This window comes from Lolium rigidum, chromosome 3 (assembly GCF_022539505.1).
Source record: "Lolium rigidum isolate FL_2022 chromosome 3, APGP_CSIRO_Lrig_0.1, whole genome shotgun sequence".
Lineage (NCBI taxonomy): Eukaryota > Viridiplantae > Streptophyta > Magnoliopsida > Poales > Poaceae > Lolium > Lolium rigidum.
Genome location: NC_061510.1, coordinates 3,237,773 through 3,258,732, shown reverse-complemented (window position 1 = coordinate 3,258,732; position 20,960 = coordinate 3,237,773). Strand labels below are relative to the sequence as shown.

Genomic DNA, 20,960 nt, shown 5'->3' with positions numbered 1-20,960 from the left:
ATAGACAAGAATCTTCGAGTACAAGTAAACAAGAGAAAGAGTACTTACGAACTGATGAGAGCTTCGAGGTATGGATCATAGCCTGCCTTCTGGTGCGAAGGAACAGCTTCGTCGACTTTGGAGGTGCCGGAATCTTCGGCATCATCTCTTTTCCTTTTGTTCCTTGGAGAAACAGCAGGAGGAGGAGATTGTGCCGACGTAGTGGCTTCAGAGACATCCTCTTTTTCGTCGGATCCCGCAGATTTTCGAGATTCTGCGGGTTCATTTGCAAACGAGGGGGCATCTGGATTATCATCGGAGATTACGGCCCTTTCTTTAACATCCCCACCTTCAGGAAGAGGAGGAAGTGAAACAAGATTTGGGTGGTCCTGAATAAAAAGAGGGAAGGATGTCAGAAATGAATAACAACACAAAAAGCAAGGCAATAGACAAATTACGCGACAATGCTTACCTTGGGAAGCGCATGGGCGGCGCTGTATGGTTTTACGCGATAAGTGGAAGGGATGGAGTCTTTCTTCTTGAGAGAAGAAATCCTACGAATAAGTCTATCCAAATCCTTGACTTCCAGATTCGTCGACAGGCGATCTGCGTCTTCATCGCCGTAATAATTCCGTAAAGGGTTTTGCGAGCTTGAAGAGGCTGCACCCTAGTCCTAAGGAAGTACGCCGTAATTTGGATGCCGAGATAATTCTTTTCCACGAGTGTTTTGCAACTCATGGATACGAGTCATCGGGGCCTCTGTCGAAGTCCTTTCTTCCTCGGTAGCTTCGCGTCCCAAGAACGACAAGCGAAGGATTTTCTCGGCACCGTCAAAAGGAGGAATGTTGTCTTCGGCGCATCCATGGTTTTCTTCACGAATGTACAACCACTTCTTGCGCCACCCTTGAACGGAGTCGTGGAGTTTGACGTCGAAGTAGTTGACGAGAGGAGCGAACAGAAATAACAACGCCGCCTATATTATAGGCGACATTGGCGAAGCCATTACGGCGACAAAAGAAAATGCGCTTCCATAATGCCCAGCTAGAGCTGGACACCAAGGAAGGCTTCGCAGAGGGTGATAAAGATAGAAATGTGAAGGATAGAGTTGGGCGTGAGGTGGTGAAGTTGGAGACCATAAACATAAAGTAACCCGCGAAGAAAAGGGTGAATGGGGGCGGAAAGACCGCGGATGAGATGATCAACAAAACTTACCCGATACCCCATTGGAGGGGTTGGGTAGCTTTCTTCATCGGGGAAGCAAACCGCTTTGGGTTTCTTGGTAATCCCCAGCTTCTTCAAGAGATTGAGGTCCTCGGTTCGTGATCTTGGACCTCTCCCACTCCGCGCAGCTCCCAGATCCGCGGCGGCCATCGATGAATCAGGTGTGTTGTGCCTGGTCAATCGACGCGGTGGCATCAACAATGGCGGAGAGGTGTAGCTACGAAGACAAGAATTTTGGGGGATGTGGAGCGCAGGAAGAAATTTCGCAGAGGAAAGCAGGGGAACGGCGCGAGCGGAAGTGATCGAGGATGAAGAAGAGGACCTTATATACAGGTGCGGTGAAACGACGGAATTGTTGGATGAAAAATGAATGTAGCAGATGATCGCCACGTGGATACAAGGGTACAATGGTACTTTAACATTGACGAGGTTACGTAACGTGTGCCGTAAAAAGGGGAGAACATGTGTCCCCCACTTGCACGACGTGTCCATCAAATCAGGAGTTGGGACCCACAAGGCAGCGAAACAAGTGGTAATGGTCAGTTTCCAAAATAGAGATCGTGGCTATCATCAGCAATGACGTCGTCAAGATAAAAGAAAAATTCGACTATGAGTTTTTCAACAGTTTATCGACAACGTAAGGTTATCTCGGGAGCCTTTGATCAAATACAAGTTTTTGCCCAAATGCTCGGGGGCTACTTTGGAAAAATAGAAAATTTTGAGTATGACAATATAGAAATGGCGAGAGCCTATGACCAAATGCGAACATTTGTTCATAGCCTCGGGGGCTACTCCCATCGGGAGCGCTGGTCGCGCACCCGATAAATATAAAACTGTCGAGAAAGATTATAAATATAGCGGCAACGGATACTAATCCATGGAGCCTACACCCAAGCACAAGTTCTTGGATGTAGCCTCGGGGTTACTCCCATCGGGAACGCTGTTCGCGTGCCCGATGAATTTTATCAAAATAAAGAAACAGAAGTGAGTATATTTCGAGTTACACAGATAACTCTACATATACTCCCATCGGGAAGACAAAATAAGTCATCAAATATGACTCGATAAAATGTGCTATTCCAAAGCCGAAAAGCACTCGACAATATATTCTCAGAACGCCAAAGTTGCGATCAATTTCGAATGCCGCAAATTTGCGAAGGTAAGACCCCGGATCCGTTTCGTCGGGCGTGGCATCGCCAAAGACTGCGCTCGCTATTTTTATCCGTATCAACGGATACGAAGAAAAATCCTAACGGACGCGTTAGGTACCCGATAAATTTGGCCGGGACTCGACAGAATGGTAAGACCTTAAGCGGCACCCGTCGAAGTTTGCACCAAGATCCCGAGATCATGTCCAGGGACGTGATCTTGAAGTAGGTTTTTGCGGATTGCCACTAGAGCAGTTAACTAGTACCTGATCCGTCAGATGAACTAGCCCCAACTACCATTATCCCTGTACAATATAGAATTTTAATGAACAAAAGCTCTCGAATAAAAATAAACAGTTGAGATTTTCCCTGACTCTACGATTCAAGCAAAATCTCGGGGGCTACTGACATAGGCATCCCAAATGGGCCTCGCCAAGATAGTACTCCGGGGTTTATCGAAGGCCCACTATCCGAAGAATAAGAAGATTCGGGAGCCCAAGATATATTAAGGAAAGCTAGAATTGTAATAGGAAGTGTTATTTGTAATCCGGCGAGATAAGTTAGAAACCGTCCCGGACTCGTAACTTGTACAAACGAAACCCTCGGCTCCACCTCCTATATAAGGGGGAGTCGAGGGACAAAGAAAGGATCGAATCTATTGTCAACAGAACCCTAGTTTTCATAATCGTCGAGTACTTTTCGGCTGAAACCTTCGAGATCTACTTGCCCTCTACTTCTAACAAAACCCTAGTCTACAATCTGTAGGCATTGACAAAGTAATCCTTTGTCACCGGGTGATCTGCGTGGGGCAGATGCCGGTGAGATCGGTCGTTGGCTGTTCGGTAGCGGGTGTTATGCGTCGGTGGTGGTTCTAGGTGCTCTGTTGCGGTCCGGCGGCGTGTGGAGTTTGGTTTCAAGGCGGAGACCTTGGTCGATAGGAACCTTGCTGGTTGACGGGCGAGCTAAAGGTTCATGTGCTGGTCGGTGGCCATGGTCGTGTGGGCGACGTGGTCGCGGCGAGCAGCGTGTTTTGGCCGCGGTTCAATCGTCGTTCGACGGCCTAACCCTGTGTAGAAGGAGGAGAGACCACGCTGAGGGGAAACCCTTGTCCGTTTGGGCCATGATGGTGACGTCCGCGGATGTCGTCCCCTTCTTAAAGGCGTCATGGGGCTTCTCTCTGTCTTTGTCAACACCCAGATTTTTAAGTCCAGATGCCTATTATGCCATACATCGCAATCCCAGGAATATTGTTTTTGCGAGACATAATTGATTGATATCACATAACATCATTCATAACAAGCCATAATAGTCTTACATAGAGGGATCACATGATCCAATCTTACAACATAGTGGATCTAGAGATCCTATTACAAAACATATAGCGGAAGCGAAGTAGCGGTTGTGGTCCATCTGTTCCACATGCAACTGTTGACGTCAGGAGTAGTCCTAGTTGTCGTAGACGTCCTGCTGTTCGTCTTCATAGTACTGGTTCTCCTCTTCATAGTCTGGCCATTTGATTAGCCAGGGACAAAGCCATGAGTACTTTTAAAGTACTCGCAAACTAATACTAGTGTAAGCACTATCAACTATAGTAAGGGTTTCTAAGCTCTAGGTTCATTTGCATAAAGCCAATTTTATTTCGTAAGCATTTAGTAGTAAAAGAATCTTTATTTGTCTAACTAACTCAAGTGGGAACAGTATTGTCATTCCCAGAAATCTGTTGTGATCAATCCAAATTCACCTTTCAAGTTCAAGTCACCAGTCATAAGTCACATTTTGAAAATGGTCTGATGACGGAACAATATGGTCTTTCCAATCGTCCGTAACCGTGGACACGGCTATTCGAATAGTTTTACACTCTGCAGAGGTCGCACACTTTTGCCATAACATTTGCAATAATCCGTCAGGGTTAACTGGCCCTGATTTATCACACTCCGTGTGCGGACTACCACCCATAACCTTTCACTTACATACTCTAGTACAGGCACCTCTCCCCTTGAGCTTGACCTCCCAGTGAAGACAAATCGTCAGCCTGGGAACTGCATAGGGCTTGGGCCGGACATTCACCTCATTTCACGTCATTTCACATCACTTCACATTTCAATGGAGGCAGCCTCGACATAACCCCTATGACGCTTGTTTAGAGGGAACCCATACTAAAGCACATAAATTTCCAGTTAAGCCCTTACCCATAATCAGGTATTGTGGGGGTACTTGTAAAACTGGAATGGTATCGCATCCGAATCCAACCATCAGTTTTTGCAAAATTCACCATGTCATTCTCAAGTCATATTCACCTTCAAAACTTTCAATAGAATGACTCAACATTCTAAGATTTTCAAAGTCATTTCATTTCACATGTCCCCATCTAGAGTAGTCAATTTTATTTGTTAGCACTAGCAACTAGTCATGAGGGGTGCTAATTAGCTTGTACTAGATGGACCCTGCGCGCTCTGCTGCGCCGTCCTTCGATACCAGCGTTTAGTTTTTTCTCTGTGGTTATTCTTTTGTTGGCGTGTACATTGTTTCAGAAATGCAACTTGGTGGGTCCCAACATGTTTTGTTGGGGGATTGATGGTCGGTGCGTCTTTGCACGCGCGTGGGATGTGTCTTTTGTTAGCTGGTGATGTTTGTCGATCATGTGCATGTCATGTATGTAGGCGTTGAGGTGGCCGATGATATGAGTCTATGTAAGTTATGAGCGCATTATAAATTGCTTGGCAACGGAGTGGATTAGATCGATTGTCAAGTATCCCTGTTAAGTTTCTAGTTGTAACCAGGCAGAGCGGAAGGACAGCTCGTTGGTGGGGTGACTCCTTATAGGGTATGCGCACTCGAGAATGGTGGGGCGTTGCTTTAGACACTTGCAAAATGCCTCACCTTTTTTACGGAGATGCATACTGATGTGTCTGGCGATTCCACTCATGTTCCATCTACAAAAACGCTGAAGTATATGCTTGAGGGAGTACAACTTCTAGGTGATATATCTTCAGTGGTGAGGGGAGAACGTGCCAAGTGTGCTTTTTTTTTTTTGGCTAGTGCATGTATGCACAATGTATCTTTTGTGTTGTTCCTGCAGTGTTGTGGAAGAGGTGGCGTTGTACAACTATTTGTACGTGTTATGATGTGTTTTGTACACGTGGCTCTTATCAATGGGTGCGCATATCTTTGATTTTTGTATTTTTCGTACGCTGTTTTGAGTTAATTTCTGAATGCCGGCGCACGTCCAAGAATTCAGTTGCACCTTTTATAAAACGTGATGATAATGTGTTAGCATTTTTTTCTTTTACCGAGGTGGTCACAGAGTATATACAGAGGTGATCACGGTTTCGTTTGAGCATGATTGCATGGAATGCCTCTAAACAATATCTTTTTGAACCAACTTTCACACTTCTAGGCATAGTTCTGGTTAAGCTGCAAGCTTTCGATCTTAGATTTACATCTGAACAGTTTACACTCTGAAACACAATGCAATCTCCTATTTAAAGGTAAACCGTGTGGCAAACAACAAATTCTTACCAAGGCTATATGAAGATTCATAACGGACAGCTCTTCTACAGTGGTCATCTCAGCCCCATTTGATTTTTCACGGATAACTTCAATAAAAAAAAATATCCCTACAGCTTATACAACACATCACCGCTCGATTAGTAGGTAAAGAACACACACATAGCTCCCCTGATGGCATACCAAGCTGCAGATTACCTGTCAAGCAAAGCAATCTCCAAAATATTTGTATGAGACTTTGGACCACTAGCTTGCTGAGAAACTTAGAACCCCTTCGGACACCTTAAACATCAATTGGTGACAACAGCCAATATACCTGCCAGTATACCAATAGCATTTGCATATAAATGGAAGAGTTGGCATTCATGCAAAAGAAACCATGGAGCACTGCATAGAAGACTTAAAAATTGTCAAAGTTTCATTAATTTTTCTGTATTACCCAAAAGGTAAATCTTGACATTGCTGCTACCAAGGATACTTTGGTGACAATTTCCAAAAGGTCCATTTTAACTGTAAAGACTAATCACTTGATTAACTTGACGCGGTATTAGTATTTTCCATACTTGACCTATTAAGAAACTCAAATAACATTTGTGGGCATAATCTAAACCATGAGAGTCCAACAACGATGATCACTACACTCAAGGTATTTCAAGGAATAGCAGATACTTTCAATTATCTGATTGTTGTCAGATGCTTCTGAAAATTTGGGCGCTTCTTGACTATACTCAGTACTCACATACCAAAACTTTTTCTATATGAATTTGAGTTCGGAATTTTATTTCTGTCATGTGCAAACCATGTTCCGAACACCAAGTTGGATCATAGCATGGCAATTATAGGGTGTGAGAGCCGGCAGATTCCTAAATCGTGATGGCTAGAGTGGGCTCCAAAATTTGTACATGTGCTGGTGGCTGGTGATGAGCCTATGTTCTAATGGAACTGGTAGTGTTCCATCTCAGAAAAAATTGGATGATTTCATAGCATCTACCAAGAACTCCCAATATGATTGCAATTATTCTGATAAACTGAAGACTACAAACACACTCAAAAATCCTTATGAACATATTACATTAAAATTTTAAATTTCAGTCACATGCAGATCATAGCAATAGCATATAGTCACCAAAGCCAGAATCACCAGCTAGCATTATTTGTTCATTTTTTTGCATACTAACGACAAAAAGTAGGCTGCTTAGAATTTGGAAATGATAGAGCATATGTCGCTAGCATGTATGTACCTGCCCAGAATAGACTGTAGTTCTTCTTCATCATCTCCAATGGCCGTGAGGTGCTGAATAAGGGTGGGGACGCGCCCCACGATGGCGCCGCTTCTTTAAGACTCTTAACATGGTCCGTCCCATGGATTTTGCTTCCAGCGGTCGCGGCAATGCACCTAGATAAAGAGAGTGTCACGACACAGCCAAGAGACACAACCGTTGCCGTCGCTATCACCTCGTACCCACCATTTCCATCCCATCGCCAAAGAAGGCCCATTGTTGCTGTGAATTGAGAAACAAAGTAAATGGGGAGTCAATTTTTTTGCACTAAAACACAGATGGAAAAACGACAAAAATATATAGTATACATAGAAGTCCAATTATTGCGTTGAATGAGAAACAAAGTAAATGGGAGTTAATTTTTTGCACCAAAGCACGGATGGAAAAACTACAAAACATATCGATCCTATGACTAAAAATCGAAATTCCATTAAATTGTGCGCACATCGTACCAGCTCTAGCAGGAGTGGTGGAAATGTGTTTTCATCTCTTATACATCCTCGAAAGCTACCGTTAAGCTTCTTGGCAAAGGTAATTCAATAAATCTGAAATCACGCACAACAATAGGTTTAGTAAACATGAAAATATGTTGTTAGAAACAAACAAACAAATGGCGATGAAGATGTCCCAGAATACAAAGGTTTCCCATTTCTTTGTTTGTTTCAACTTGGAAACAATTATCCTAAAATTAGTAACATGGATTCTTTACGATGTAGCAACGCAACAGGAAACAATATTTTGATACACAAGTTCAAGATACAAAAGTTACTCCAAGGAGCTTTCTTGAGTTAACATTTTCCAGTAAAAAGATAAGACTAAAATTGTTAAAAGTTAGGAAACATGAAGTGAACTTCTGTGAAAAGCTGGAGAGTGGCAATGGGAGAACTTGACTTTTCACCCTTCTACCAGATATGGATAGCTTTCCAATTTGGGTTCAGAATTCATATATGCACAAAAGAGACGAACTGAAGTAACTCGGTGGAAAAAAAATTACACAAGCCAACGACATCGAGCTCTAGCTACTGGCAAAACAAAAACAACAGTGAAACGTGTGTGATATTGATATGCATCTAAAAAGAATCTCGCCGTCAGCTGCCTCGATCGGTAAGGGTGCAACTGGGGCAGGACTTCCCACTTGATCTGCAATACATCCCTGCAAAATGAACACACTTAAAGCCACTGGCCAACATCATTAGCCCTAGAAGGTTCAGGCAGTATAACTGCTTTATCTAGCAGGCATCACGCTGATCCCGTATCTCTTTCTCGACAGGATTTTCAAGAAGAAAAGCTTTCCTAGTAGAATCCCTTGACGATGGCACCGCCAACTCGATGTGCATCAGGAGGAGGACTTCCTCGATAGACCCGATCAGGAGAGACCTACCTAGCGAGGAGGAGCTGCAACCATTTCACACAGGATCTAGTCGGCGTCTCCCAATGATATAAGGTCGACGCCGGCGCTGCTACCATCTCCACATGGTGCCTATTCTATGGGGACCTTCGCTAGAGCTGCCATTCCTCCACCCTCTCGCTGAATCGCTGACGATCTGTTTCTACACCGCCTCACTCCCGCGCTGAAAATGTTGTTTATCCACCGACTGGACTATCACTGGATGGAGAAATTTATAGCTGAAGATTATACTGGCTCTTTTATTACTGCTAGTGTTTTCTCTTGACTTCGGAAAATCATTATGCATCTTGTTAAGAATTTTCTATGTGCTTGATCTTCAAATATTTGCTACAGTTTTGAGAGTAGTGTTTATTTTAGTCTGGGAAACATAGTATCATTCAGTTCAGCAGATATTAGATAGATTTAGACAATGCTATTATTTTGTAATTGATCTCTGAACACCTATTTACATTGGTTACATGTAAATTCAAATGCTCCCCTGTACTCTTCTGATGTGCAAACTTTAAACAGACCTATAAGCTGTAGCTATACAGATAGTGCATTTTGTAGTAAGACTTGAATCAACCTGAATTCTGCTATTGCAATAAGGGAATGTACTCTGCTACCATTCAGAATTTACGTCAGAGCGTACCATTGGTCTTGTGCGTGCCGTCCCTGCGGCTGAGGATGAGCCAAGCTCCTGTTGACGTCACCCTCTTGGCGCTGATTCCAGCTCACCCGCTCGGGCTGCACACCCTTGGCTGCGCGAGCTCCCAGACTGGGATGGTCTTTGCATTGTCATAGACCATCAATTGGGAGTCAGAGGATGGGAGTCAGAGGCTGCCGCTCGACGCTCTCCAGGCGGTGACTCCGGCTCACCAGGCACCAGCGCGGGCTAGCTGTGCCAGTTCACTGTCTGGGACGGTCGCGACCATCTTCGGACGCCATTTCGAAGCCTCGCCGACCGTCTGTCCAGAATCAAGAAGGAACGACGCAAGCCGTCGCCATGGCCTCGGGCAGACGCGCCACGCCGCGCGCTCCCTGTCTTGCGCCCGTCCCGCTGCGCCGCACCAACACCAGATGCAGCCCTCCCGCGGGAGCACGTCCCACGCGAAAGGGGGAGGGGCGGAGGGGGAGGGGAGGCGGGGCCGGGAGCGCGGCCGTGCCACAGTACACATATCATGGACGCCGGTCTCCAGGCGGTGTTGGAGCAGTTCGATTACTCTCGCATCCAGCCCTTCAGTTGCACTCTCGCCATCGCCGACTCCTTCTCCTTCCTCCTCCTAGCCTACTCCGAGAACGCCGCCGACCTGCTCGACCCACCACTCCATCCCGTCGCTAGACTCCTCCTCTGCGCCTTCCCCCGTTTCTCTCGGCTCCGACGCGCGCCTGCTCTTCATCCCCTTGTCTGGCATCCTCCTCAAGCACGCCTTCGCCGCGAGATCTTGGTACTCAACCTGCTCTGGATCCAGGCCAGGGTGACGAACAGACTCTTCGACGCCCTTAATTGCATCAATTTCGGTGTGGTCATCGATCTCGAGCCCTCCCAGCCAGCTGCCCTGCCGCCGTTGCGTGAGAGATGGGAGGACCGGAGGAGAAGAGGATAGGTCAGGTCTTCTGGAGCGTGAGAGAAGAGAGTCCAGCTGCCCTTGCCCTGCCGCTTGATTCAGGAACCGCCTTCGAACCGTCAAGCCAAGCGGGCCCAGCGAAAGCGACCTGCCGATCGATGAGAGTCGCTGCCAACCCTGGGAGCTTAGTGCTCTTTAGAGAAATTTCGGTGTGGTCATCGATCTCGAGCCCTCCCAGCCAGCTGCCCTGCCGCCGTTGCGTGAGAGATGGGAGGACCGGAGGAGAAGAGGATAGGTCAGGTCTTCTGGAGCGTGAGAGAAGAGAGTCCAGCTGCCCTTGCCCCGCCGCTTGATTCAGAACCGCCTCGAACCGTCAAGCCAAGCGGGCCCGAGCGAAAGCGACTCGCCGATCGATGAGAGTCGCCGCCAACCCCGGGAGCTTAGTGCTCTTTAGAGAAATTTCGGTGTGGTCATCGATCTCGAGCCCTCCCGGCCGGCCGCCCGCCGCCGTTGCGTGAGAGATGGGAGGACCGGAGGAGAAGAGGATAGGTCGGGTCTTCGGAGCGTGAGAGAAGAGAGTCCACTGCCCTTGCCCCGCCGCTTGATTCAGGAACCGCCTTCGAACCGTCAAGCCAAGCGGGCCCAGCGAAAGCGACCTGCCGATCGATGAGAGTCGCTGCCAACCCTGGGAGCTTAGTGCTCTTTAGAGAAATTTCGGTGTGGTCATCGATCTCGAGCCCTCCCGAGCCGACCGCCCGCCGCCGTTGCGTGAGAGATGGGAGGACCGGAGGAGAAGAGGATAGGTCAGGTCTTCTGGAGCGTGAGAGAAGAGAGTCCAGCTGCCCTTGCCCTGCCGCTTGATTCAGGAACCGCCTTCGAACCGTCAAGCCAAGCGGGCCCAGCGAAAGCGACCTGCCGATCGATGAGAGTCGCTGCCAACCCTGGGAGCTTAGTGCTCTTTAGAGATTGCTTTAGGCTAGATTGGATGCTCTTGTTCTACTCTATATCTAGATCAAGTGAATCATGAATCAAAAAGTAACTTTGAGAAACAAAACTCAAAAACTGGTAAGGTAAAAACTTGGGATAGGATCATTAAACATAAAGTATGATGTAGTGGTGCCTTGCTCTATTAGAGCTTTGCACTTGGGTAACTTGCAAGAATATTAGCTTGCCTTGGTTGGGGTAGTGATCAAAGTTCTCTTCTTCTTCCTCGAAGTAGACCTCCTCCCCCTGATAGTCCTCGGTACCAGTGTCTATAAACGGATACAAGGTAACAATCACCAATCAATACTTAAGGGGACTACTTAGCCTTAATGGCTCACTCAAGATGATCTATCATCATCACAATCATTAATTAACAACAACTAGGGTTTTCTATTTAGGGGTAGGAAAATAATTTCCTCTCATTGCAATATTTATTTGGGTTTCTATTTATTATTCTTGAGAAATAATTTCCTCTCATTGAATCTTGTTAAGATTTAATCTCCTCAAATAATAAGGTATGAGTACATGTTGACCAAGGTCAACACTTCATATTTATTATTTGGGAAAATGATTTAAATGAGGTATTACACCTCATGCAATTTAACACTACCTTAGTAATAATTTAATATCACCAAATAATACAAAATGAGATTATATAGACCAAGGTCACTACCTCATGTTGAATTATTTGAGACAAAGATTTAAATGAGAGGATACCTCTCATACGATTTAATAAATAATTTTGGATAATTTAAATGGACTAGTAATAGCCACATAGCCATTATTTATTCTAGCCCACGATCATACAAACAACTATGTTATGTTTTTACATAATCAAATAGACAAAGTGAAATGTGATTTATGAGAGTTGGAATCAACTCAAAATCATTTATGGTTGATTTTTAATAAATGTTTGAAGTTTGAAAAGGCCCTGCCTTGTTATTTTTACTACATTATTTCTACAATGAATCTAGGGTTGAGACCAGTGTAGTTGTTTGGATAATTTCCTAAGATTTCCAAATATATAAAATTCATCAAATTTGGCTTAGTAGATTTGATTCTATTAAATTTTGAATAAGGCATCAGTATTGAATTTGAATTAAATGAATTAAACCAAATTTGAATAACAAGCCTCGCGGGAAAAGAAAATGGGCCAGGAGGGGTTTAACGGGTTGGGCCGGCCCAGCTACGCGTCTCACGCGAGTGGGCTGCCTGACAAGGTGGGCTCCACCCGTCAGCATCTCTTTAAACCGCGAATCAGTACGCAGGAGGTGAGCCGTAGGATTAGATGGTGATCGAGCGGTCGACACTCGTCGTCTACGTCGACGAGCACAACCCTACTGGCAGCGAGCACCTAGGGGTCGGAGGCTCACCTGAGCTCCGGCGAGGCTCGGCGACGAGGCAGGGCGATGTTGCGGACGACGAGGAAGCCAACGGTGGTTGCGGGAGCTCCGGGGGTGGACGAAACCGACGGCGGCGTCTGCTACTGGCTCCGGCGATCGTCGATGCAATTGGAGCTACTCCGGCTAAATTGGGGAGGGGGAAGTGGTCGAGGATGCTCAGTAGAAGGAGGGGAGGCGACTGGTGTGCTGAGAGGAGGAAGGGGAAGGCTCTATTTATAGGGGCGCGAGGTGGCCGAGGGGGTGCGGCAGGTCATCGTCGTTGATGCGTCTACAGGGAATGAGAGGAGGGGGCGCTGATGCGGAGGCGTTGGCGATGTCATGGCGGTCCTGGGGAGTGTCCTTGTGCAGCAGAAGGAGGACGGGGGCGTGCGGGCGATGTCATTGTCCTCTCAGTACCGTGGCGGATATCATCGTCGGGGGCGTCGGCTACAGCGCTAGCGCGGGCAGGTGGGCATGTCTACGGTGTCGCTGACGTTGAGGAGATCGTGTGGGTGCAAGGAGAGAGGGAGGGGAGGACAGACGTGACGGGAGCAAGAGGTGTCCTGGCGCGCCCAGAGACGTGCCAGTGCACGCTCTGGCGCGCCTGGGCATGGTGACCACGCTGCGTTCTGGGTGTTGGCTTCTTCTCCTTGACCTAAGATTGTGTCTGGCAGGCTCAGCATGGTGTGGAGAAGCTATGTGACATGTGCAGAGGGAGAGGAGAGGACTAGGGGCAGGTGATGACATGGTGGTGAGCATGAGGTTGACATGGAGTGGCATGGGGATGCTTTGGGCATTTTTCTTTGTCTCTGAGTGTTTGTCATGCATGAGTGAGGTGAGACCAGTGGGTTTGGCAAGGTGAGAGGGACTAGAGAGAGCTAGAGCATGCATATTTGATTATTGCCAAAGTGTATGTGACATAGGCAAGGTCCTTGGCATGGCTTGTTGAGATGGTGACCATGCAACACTAGGTGAGGTCATTTAGAGGTACAAGCTACTGTAGATGAGCCAAAGAGAGAGAGGGTGAGAGGTACATAGTTGTTTGAATAGTGGTTGTACCCTAATAGTGTTTGAATTTGGCCAAATTTCTACATAGGAGTGATCTAAACAATGTTTGGCAGCCATTGGTGGCATTGGTTTGAAATTTAGAATTGTTTTGTGAAAATTCTAAAAATTTGGATAATGTAGAATCTGTTTCAAAATGGCATCTTGGCATGCTTATATTTAGAGTTTGACTTTGAACCAGAAAGGTTGACTTTGACCAAGTTGTTCACTTTCATGAGGTCTTGGATGAGGTGCAAAGAGTTGAGAGGTTTTAGTTTAGAAATATCTTAATACCAAGGCTCAAAGTGAATAAGATGTTAAAATTGGCACAAGTGACCATTATCACATGTCACTTGAATTTGAACTTTTCTTTGATTTGATTTGTGTTTCTTTGGTTCAAAAGTGTTTGTTATTGGTTTATTTATGTTTCCCAACCATTGGCACAATTCAATACGGCCTTGGGTGAAGATTTGCAAAAATGGCCATAGCCTCATATGAGGTGATATTCCAATTTTCTTTTCTTTTTATTTTGTTTCACTTGCTTTACTTAGGCATGGTTTAGTGTTTATTTAGTGTTAGATTGGGTTTAGCAAAGGTTTCAAACCATTTGGGTAAGGTATGAGGGCATAGGTCAAGATCTGTCATTATGGCTATATGCCACATATGCCTCTATGTATATTTTTATTTTCTTTTTGTTTCACATTGGATTTAGTTGATAAGTGATAGGTTGGGTTTGTTGATATTTTTCAAATCATCCAACAAAGTATAACATGGCCTAGTTCATTACTTGCAATAATAGCTATACGCTTACATAGGCCTTTTCTTTTTAATTTAATTTCTTTTTATTTTTTTTTATCTTGGAGGGTAAAAAGGAGAGTAAGGTTTAGGGTTTAAGATCATTTCAAAAATACTTCAACTAACAATCATGGCAAGAACCATCACACATGCATGAGCACTATGCTCATAACTTAGTATTATAAAAGTTTTTGTTGGTTCCAAAATTTGGGAAAATAGGAAAATGACTGTTTCTTTCTTTTGAAAATTTGGGGTGTTACAATCTTTCTACTTTCTCCGGGTGAAAACCCAAGATCCTCATATCGGGCGGTAGCGGCACTCCGGTGTCGCGCTTTTCTTGAAGACATCGTCTTGGAGCCCACAACAAGCAGCTCTTCGACGGTTGTGTGGCGAAGGTGACTTCGTTTGGCGATCTTCAGCAAGGCTTGCTTCGTGCCCTTCCCTTGTTATGTTTCCTTGGTGATGCTCTCTGGTATGTGGGCAGCGTGGGTCAGTTCCCGGTGGTGGTCGGCTTCCGGTGGCGTTTCTACGACGCAGGGTTCTTTCGATGGCGTGCGTGTTCATTGGCTCGCTCTTGGGTGAGCTCTGGCCCGATGTCCAGCTCTACTCCGATTCTTCATAGTCTTCGTAATGTCCGAGCTTGTTGTCCGCGCTTGCGGTTGTAGCTTCTTTTGGTAGTTCGCGTGGGTGTGTGGTTCGTTTTGTAAGCTGGGTTCAACACTTTGTAACTTTTCGTCGTTGGTGACTTTGTTAATTCAAAGTTGGGCACTTAAGTGCCTTTGATCTAAAAAAAATTGATTCTGAAAAAGATGATGCATTATTCTGTCAAAGTAAAGGCTATTGTATTCTGTGAAAAAGCAACTGATCCTATCTAGGAAGCTGTGTCAAAGAGCTATTCCAGTGTGCTTGAGTGTTTGTCAATATTTTGGTTATGTGAAAATATACGGGTAGTAACTGGGTTAAGAAATCAGTTGTTTTAACTGTTGATACTGAGGTCTTTGTAAACATCGCAAGAATTTTGTCTCAAAATCATCTTATGATGTAAATATCTTTTTTTTCTTAACGAATATAGATCTTTTCAGCAGGTTGCCCGGTACAAAATATTGCTTAACTGCCTCATGTTTTTCAATCCAACTAATTTGGGCTGCTTTCCCTAAGTCTGGGTGATATAAACTGTTCCTGTAGGTTATGATGAATACATATTTTCTCACCACATATGGAAGTTCAAAGCTGCTTATGTAAGAATCAAATTGAAGATTGACTTTATGTCTTTAGTTTGTTTATGTTTTCAAATCAGGGAGAGGGGGTCACAGAACTAGACCCTGCAATTTGTAGTAGGAGCATATCCACACCAATTGAGCCTACGATCCTGCTCTGCCAATGACGACCCTAGATGAACATTAAGGCAATTCAAGCCACTGTGGTCGCAAAACAGTGGAACTGTGGAAGTATTCTAATTTTCTAGGTAACTGACATGGTGGCTTGAGCGCCAGTGCTTGTTAAGCATGTTAGATTGCGTACTTGACGAAGACATATCACTGCAGTCATCCGTTTACTTTTCCAAGAGCAGAAGTCATGTCTTTACCTGTCGATCATCTGATAAGTGGTTACAAAACCAATGCCATCTTGTTTCAGGAATACCATCACATGGGAATGACTAAACTATTCTTGGTTCACATATTTACAGTTTTGATGAATGATCTATAACAACTTATTTTAAGGCTGATATATGAACTGCTTGTGCCTTGTAAGCTCGGTTATTGTCTTACAGGATAAATCACATTGTTTGGGTTACAGGCAGACATACAAGGAGAAATTGCAGGACATTCGTGAACAGTAGGATTAGCACCAGGGATACCTTTTGTGTTGTAAAAGTATGGAAGCATGAAACAGGAACTGCAAGAGCAACTATAAATATCTGCTACCAGAACGCACTTTTGTTATAGCTTACTCCATAGTCAGAATTCAGACATCGGCATGGTCAGATAAGATTTAAGACAGCAGATTACAGTACATTTTGCCTCATATATGTATCATGCTACTGAATGGGAATAAGAACAAACAGCCACAGATCCAACTGGAAGAAATTTACCCACTGAAATCCTCCTTTATTCCCAAGAAAGCGAACTTCAGTCTATTGGTTTTGATGTAGAAGGGTTTATCTATCCATCTCTGTTCCATGAAAATAAGTAAATGTGATAATCTTGGAGCAACAGTTTGAGCCCTCACTAGTAACCAATTGCAAAATTTTATATAATGTTTCATATGGAACAGGCTGGTAACTAGAGCTCAAGCTTTTGTATCATGGAAAGATAAAAATGCTATTTGGTTCAAATGTAGTATTTTCCCCAATTTATTGAAAATGAACAGAAGCAAGAGCTGCATTGGCTTAATCGAAAAAAAAAACATTGAAGTAGATAACAAAGGGTTCGGGAAAGTAACTGGTATGGACTCTTAAAACCATGTTTCGGATGGGAAACTGTATGTTCATTAATACTAGTGAGCAAATTATGAATCATACCTTGGCTTAACCATGAGCAGAACTGTGAAGCCCATAGCAAGAAAAAGGCATAAAGCACCAATAGTCAGATACGCAATACCAATGAAATTATTTCTTCCTCCAATCCAAGATGCAGTAGAAAGGACCACCGCTTTTGATCCTCCAAAGCTATATGTGTTATAGTTATTTTGTATAACCACAGTTATTGTAGCATTCTCCATGATATCTTTCTCAATTCTGCCATATAGCTTTCTGAAAGTTGGGAAGGCAGCCGTTCGCATCCATACAATGAGATCTTCTTGCTCACTTAACTAGATATTGTGACAAGAAAAATAAAGTAAGGAGTAAAATATCATGCGTAGAATGATGGTAATTGAGATTTGCGATAATCCAGAAAGAGGGAAATTCCACGTACTGGTATGCTCTGGTTTAGCTTAGCACCACCTATGAGTTTTCCCTTCTGGAAGTTACTAGCATAGATGTCATTGCCGAATTTATGCTTCTTGTCACTTTTCCAAGCTATATCCTTTTTATTTACTTCAATAGTCTCCCCATTGACCTCAACTGTGAATGTGTCGTTGAACATACTCCAAGCAACAAGGCCACATGGAACAATTGGAGCACCACCAGCGGTATTATTTTCAGGATCACATGCTTTTGTCAAATGGGAAGCACTCTTGTACAGGAGTTGTTTCTCACTTCGACTTTTCACATACCTAGGAAAAGATGGCAACAATTGGTCTGAGTATGTCAACATGATTTGCTCTGACAGGACAGTACCAAAATCAATAGTACACCAAGAATGCAGTAGACATAAGTGAATACATGCATGCGTTCCAGTTCAACAGTGTCTTCTGAAAATGCAATAGAAGGCGCGAAATAATTTTTCTCAAGTTCCTTGCAAAGCACTGATTGTGAACCACAAGGGGAAGGCATGTATATTTTTCCAATACAACATTTCATTGGGGAATGTACCTTCGATGGTTTTGATAGAAGTTGCCAATCTGGTAATATACAAGGATTGGACTCTTCATGTATTTAGTCGCCTAAAAGGTATAGAGTAGCCAGTTAGTTCAGTAAAAAAAACAGGATACTAAAACTCTGCATCTTAACATCACAAAGGCAAACTACACAAATAAATATGTAATAACTGAGAAAGCATTTCTCATTCCAAACTCACCTGCAGTGTGATATTGCATGTTTTTGCAGTCTCGGAATTCTGAATGAACCCGATCTTGTCATGCTTGGGACCACAACTTATATCATATCTCTCCACCAGTTCGACAACCTAGATCACAGCAAAGGTGCAAAATAAACAAATGAACCATCAAGAATCACAGTAAAGAAAACTAATATGATCAGAGACATTTGCACCTAACCTGTCGTGATGCATTCAGAGTCACAACCCCAATTGGAATGAATAGGAACGCAATTAGCAAGAAGACAGTAACGACCTGCGATGTCCACATATCAGCATGTGTAGTACAGCAAATGCATATCTGAAGATCAAAAAAATTGGTGACTGGGATAGTTACAATTTTAGGTGTCAGCACTGGATTGCATGCTGGAAGCTCCTGCTGTGAAAATTTGGAATCTGCAAGCAAAACCAACAGAAAATACTCGTCGGTTTCTTGAAATCATCAATCGTCAAAGTAAGAAGATCAAATCTTTCGAAAAAAGAGAGTAAGAAGATCAGAGAGGACATACGCTTGGGCTTATTCGGTTTCCTTGAGTCGCCATCCCGTTCTGCAGGATCCATCTGCTCGATCTAGCAACAGGATAGCCGGGGTGGCGTGTGTGTGGAGGAGGAGTCGAGGAGAGGAAAGCTGGTGGAGGGAGTGAGGTGGAGGAGGAAGTGTGGTGGATTGAGCTTAATGCACTGGAGAGGGGGCGGTTTTGGGGACGCGGTGTCGCACGTTGTATTGGAGGTGCAGGGACGTTCTAGAGAAGGAATCCTCCCGTAATAGGATTATTGTTCTAGAGAAGTCATTACTATTTTCCAAAAGTTCAGCTACTCACAAGGCCGATAATGCTAACTAACTTACATTGTTCATACCATCTCAATTCAGGTACGGAGTAGGCGTTTCCTCCAGGAAAAAAGAACCGCTCCAGGAAAAAAAGAACTTGCCATGGCGGAAATTGCAAAGTCGTCTGGAAGGATGTCTGCGCTCCAAACAAACCTTGGGGGGCTTGGCGTTCTATCCATCCAATCGCAAAATTCCGCCCTCTTAACAAAATTTCTCACCAAGATCCATTCTGACACCTCCGCCCCCTGGGCCGTTTGGTTCCGCCGCCGATACGGCTGGAATGGCTCCAGGGACCTCGGGGACACACACCACCTCGACACCCACGTATGGAAGGACATTGTCGCTGGTCTCAAAGTTTTTCGCTCCGTCACCAAAGTATCTGTTCTGGGCCGACCATTGGACTGGCGACGCCACCCTTCAGGACCGCTTCCCTGACCTCTACTCCCACTCCACTCGCATAAACATTAATGTTGCCACGGCGCTGACGCCCGACTTCCGCGGCACCCTTGGACCGCGCCTCTCGCTTGCCGCGGAGACCGACCTTCGTACCCTTGCAAACGAGCTCACCTCTGTGGTCCTGCATCGCGACTTCCCGGATAACCGTTGTGACCGCCTCACTAACAAAAAGCTCTCGAACAAAAGTGTCTATGTCAGTTCTTTCAGGCATTTGCAGATTGACGAGGTTGCTGAAAATGTTTGGAGGAGTGTTGCCCCTCTGAAGAAGCGTCTCCCGACCAATGAAGGCCGGTTTCGCCATTGTCTCAGTACCACTGCTACTTGCCTCTCCTGCTCCCAAGATGAAGACACTGACCACATGCTGCTGCTCTGCCCCCGTGCCTGGGAAGTCTGGACCTTCTTCTTCCCAGACTTCAGTGTTGGGAGACCTTCCAACCTCGCTGACCTCTGGGCCATGCAATGTAGGAATTTTGAAGAAACAACGATCGTCGCCGCCATCACCTGGAACATCTGGAAGAGAAGAAACGCCAGGACTTTCAATGGCATGTGCGAGGACCTGCGTCTTGTCTCCCATAGGTGCATTGAGGACATTAGGTTGTGGGCACATCGCTGTACTACCTCCTCTCCCTCTCTCACTCTTAATAATTGGTGTAACGGGTTCGACCCCCCTTGAAGCTCTCCCCCCCACTCCCCTCGCCTCCCTCTAAAAATATTGTAATAATCCCCATGTACACTTCTTGATCAATGTTCAGGCTGGCGTAAGCCCGCCGTAGACCCGATCAAAAAAAAAAATCTGGGCGGCGCTCATCTGCTCCCGACCAGCCAAGTCGCCGGTCCTGCCTCCTCCGTCGGCTGCTCCAGCGACGGGAGGGGGTGGGGACCCCGGAGTGACTGCTCTGGCCTCTAGCCCGGGTTGTCTAGTGTTTTCTTGAGGCTGCTTCTATGGAGGAGACTGCGCCGCATCGAAATAATTTGCCTCTGCTCTTCTTCCATCTCGACGTCGCTCCAACCGGTGGCGTCAGGGGGCAGATGGCTTGGTCGTCTCGGTGGTCTCCGTATCCGGTGAGATTTGTTGTCGGTGGTCGGTGTTCGATACTTTCGCGGGTGGCAGTCGCGTTGACTACTGCAGTTGTGTGTGGTGTCTTGCACTTGTGCACGTGGATGACGACATGCGGCGGCGTTTCTCTTCTTCGACTATGTCAAGTGAAGATGACGTCGTTGGGATTTGACCACGAGGAAGATCCCCGGCCGACGTGCCACAAAGTCTTGGGTTCATTGCTTGCGATAGCCCGGTTCATCGGCTCGAAAAGCATCTATGAATGCGATGGTGCTCTCCCAAATCTAGGTGTGGCGGTCATTCGCCTCTTTTTCCGGCGCTACCATAGTGCCAGTGGAGGAAGATGGACTATGTTTCGGCGAGGTACATGTTTCTCCAAGGGTGAACTTGTAGTTCTACTTCTTGTGGGTTTCCTTGTGCAAAGTTGCTTGACACAAATGTTTGTCTTGTGTGGTAATCATACGTGTAATCTCTTTAAACAGATTGTCTAATGAAATATATGGTTACATAAAAAAAGCCCGATAATGCTACACCTACGGAAGCTTATGGAATAGCTTCGCGCTGACACGGATGGAATCAGACGTGGCTACTGAATGGAAGAAAAAAAACAGAGCGTGAATTGTGC

The 20,960-nt window shown here is 45.3% G+C and overlaps 1 protein-coding gene across 1 annotated transcript; it reads right to left on the bottom strand.

Moving 5' to 3' along the window:
* Positions 1 to 16,803: 16,803 nt before the first annotated feature.
* Positions 16,804 to 18,554, bottom strand: LOC124704727 (ALA-interacting subunit 3-like). The gene is made up of 7 exons (XM_047236994.1): positions 18,503 to 18,554; positions 18,331 to 18,389; positions 18,175 to 18,249; positions 17,976 to 18,083; positions 17,771 to 17,841; positions 17,211 to 17,511; positions 16,804 to 17,106 (listed from the first exon to the last, which is right to left on the bottom strand). The coding sequence occupies exons 1-7, from the start codon at positions 18,552 to 18,554 to the stop codon at positions 16,804 to 16,806; spliced, it is 969 nt and encodes a 322-aa protein (XP_047092950.1).
* Positions 18,555 to 20,960: the final 2,406 nt, after the last annotated feature.

Bases quoted from the DNA above. Each gene is read 5' to 3' on its own strand.
- LOC124704727 (XM_047236994.1), bottom strand. From the start codon at position 18,554: ATGGATCCTGCAGAACGGGATGGCGACTCAAGGAAACCGAATAAGCCC. The intron at 18,390-18,502 runs GTATGTCCTCTC...TTTTGCTTGCAG, and splicing joins GAAACCGAATAAGCCCAAGC to ATTCCAAATTTTCACAGCAG. The intron at 17,512-17,770 runs GTACATTCCCCA...ATCTTTTCCTAG, and splicing joins TTCTATCAAAACCATCGAAG to GTATGTGAAAAGTCGAAGTG.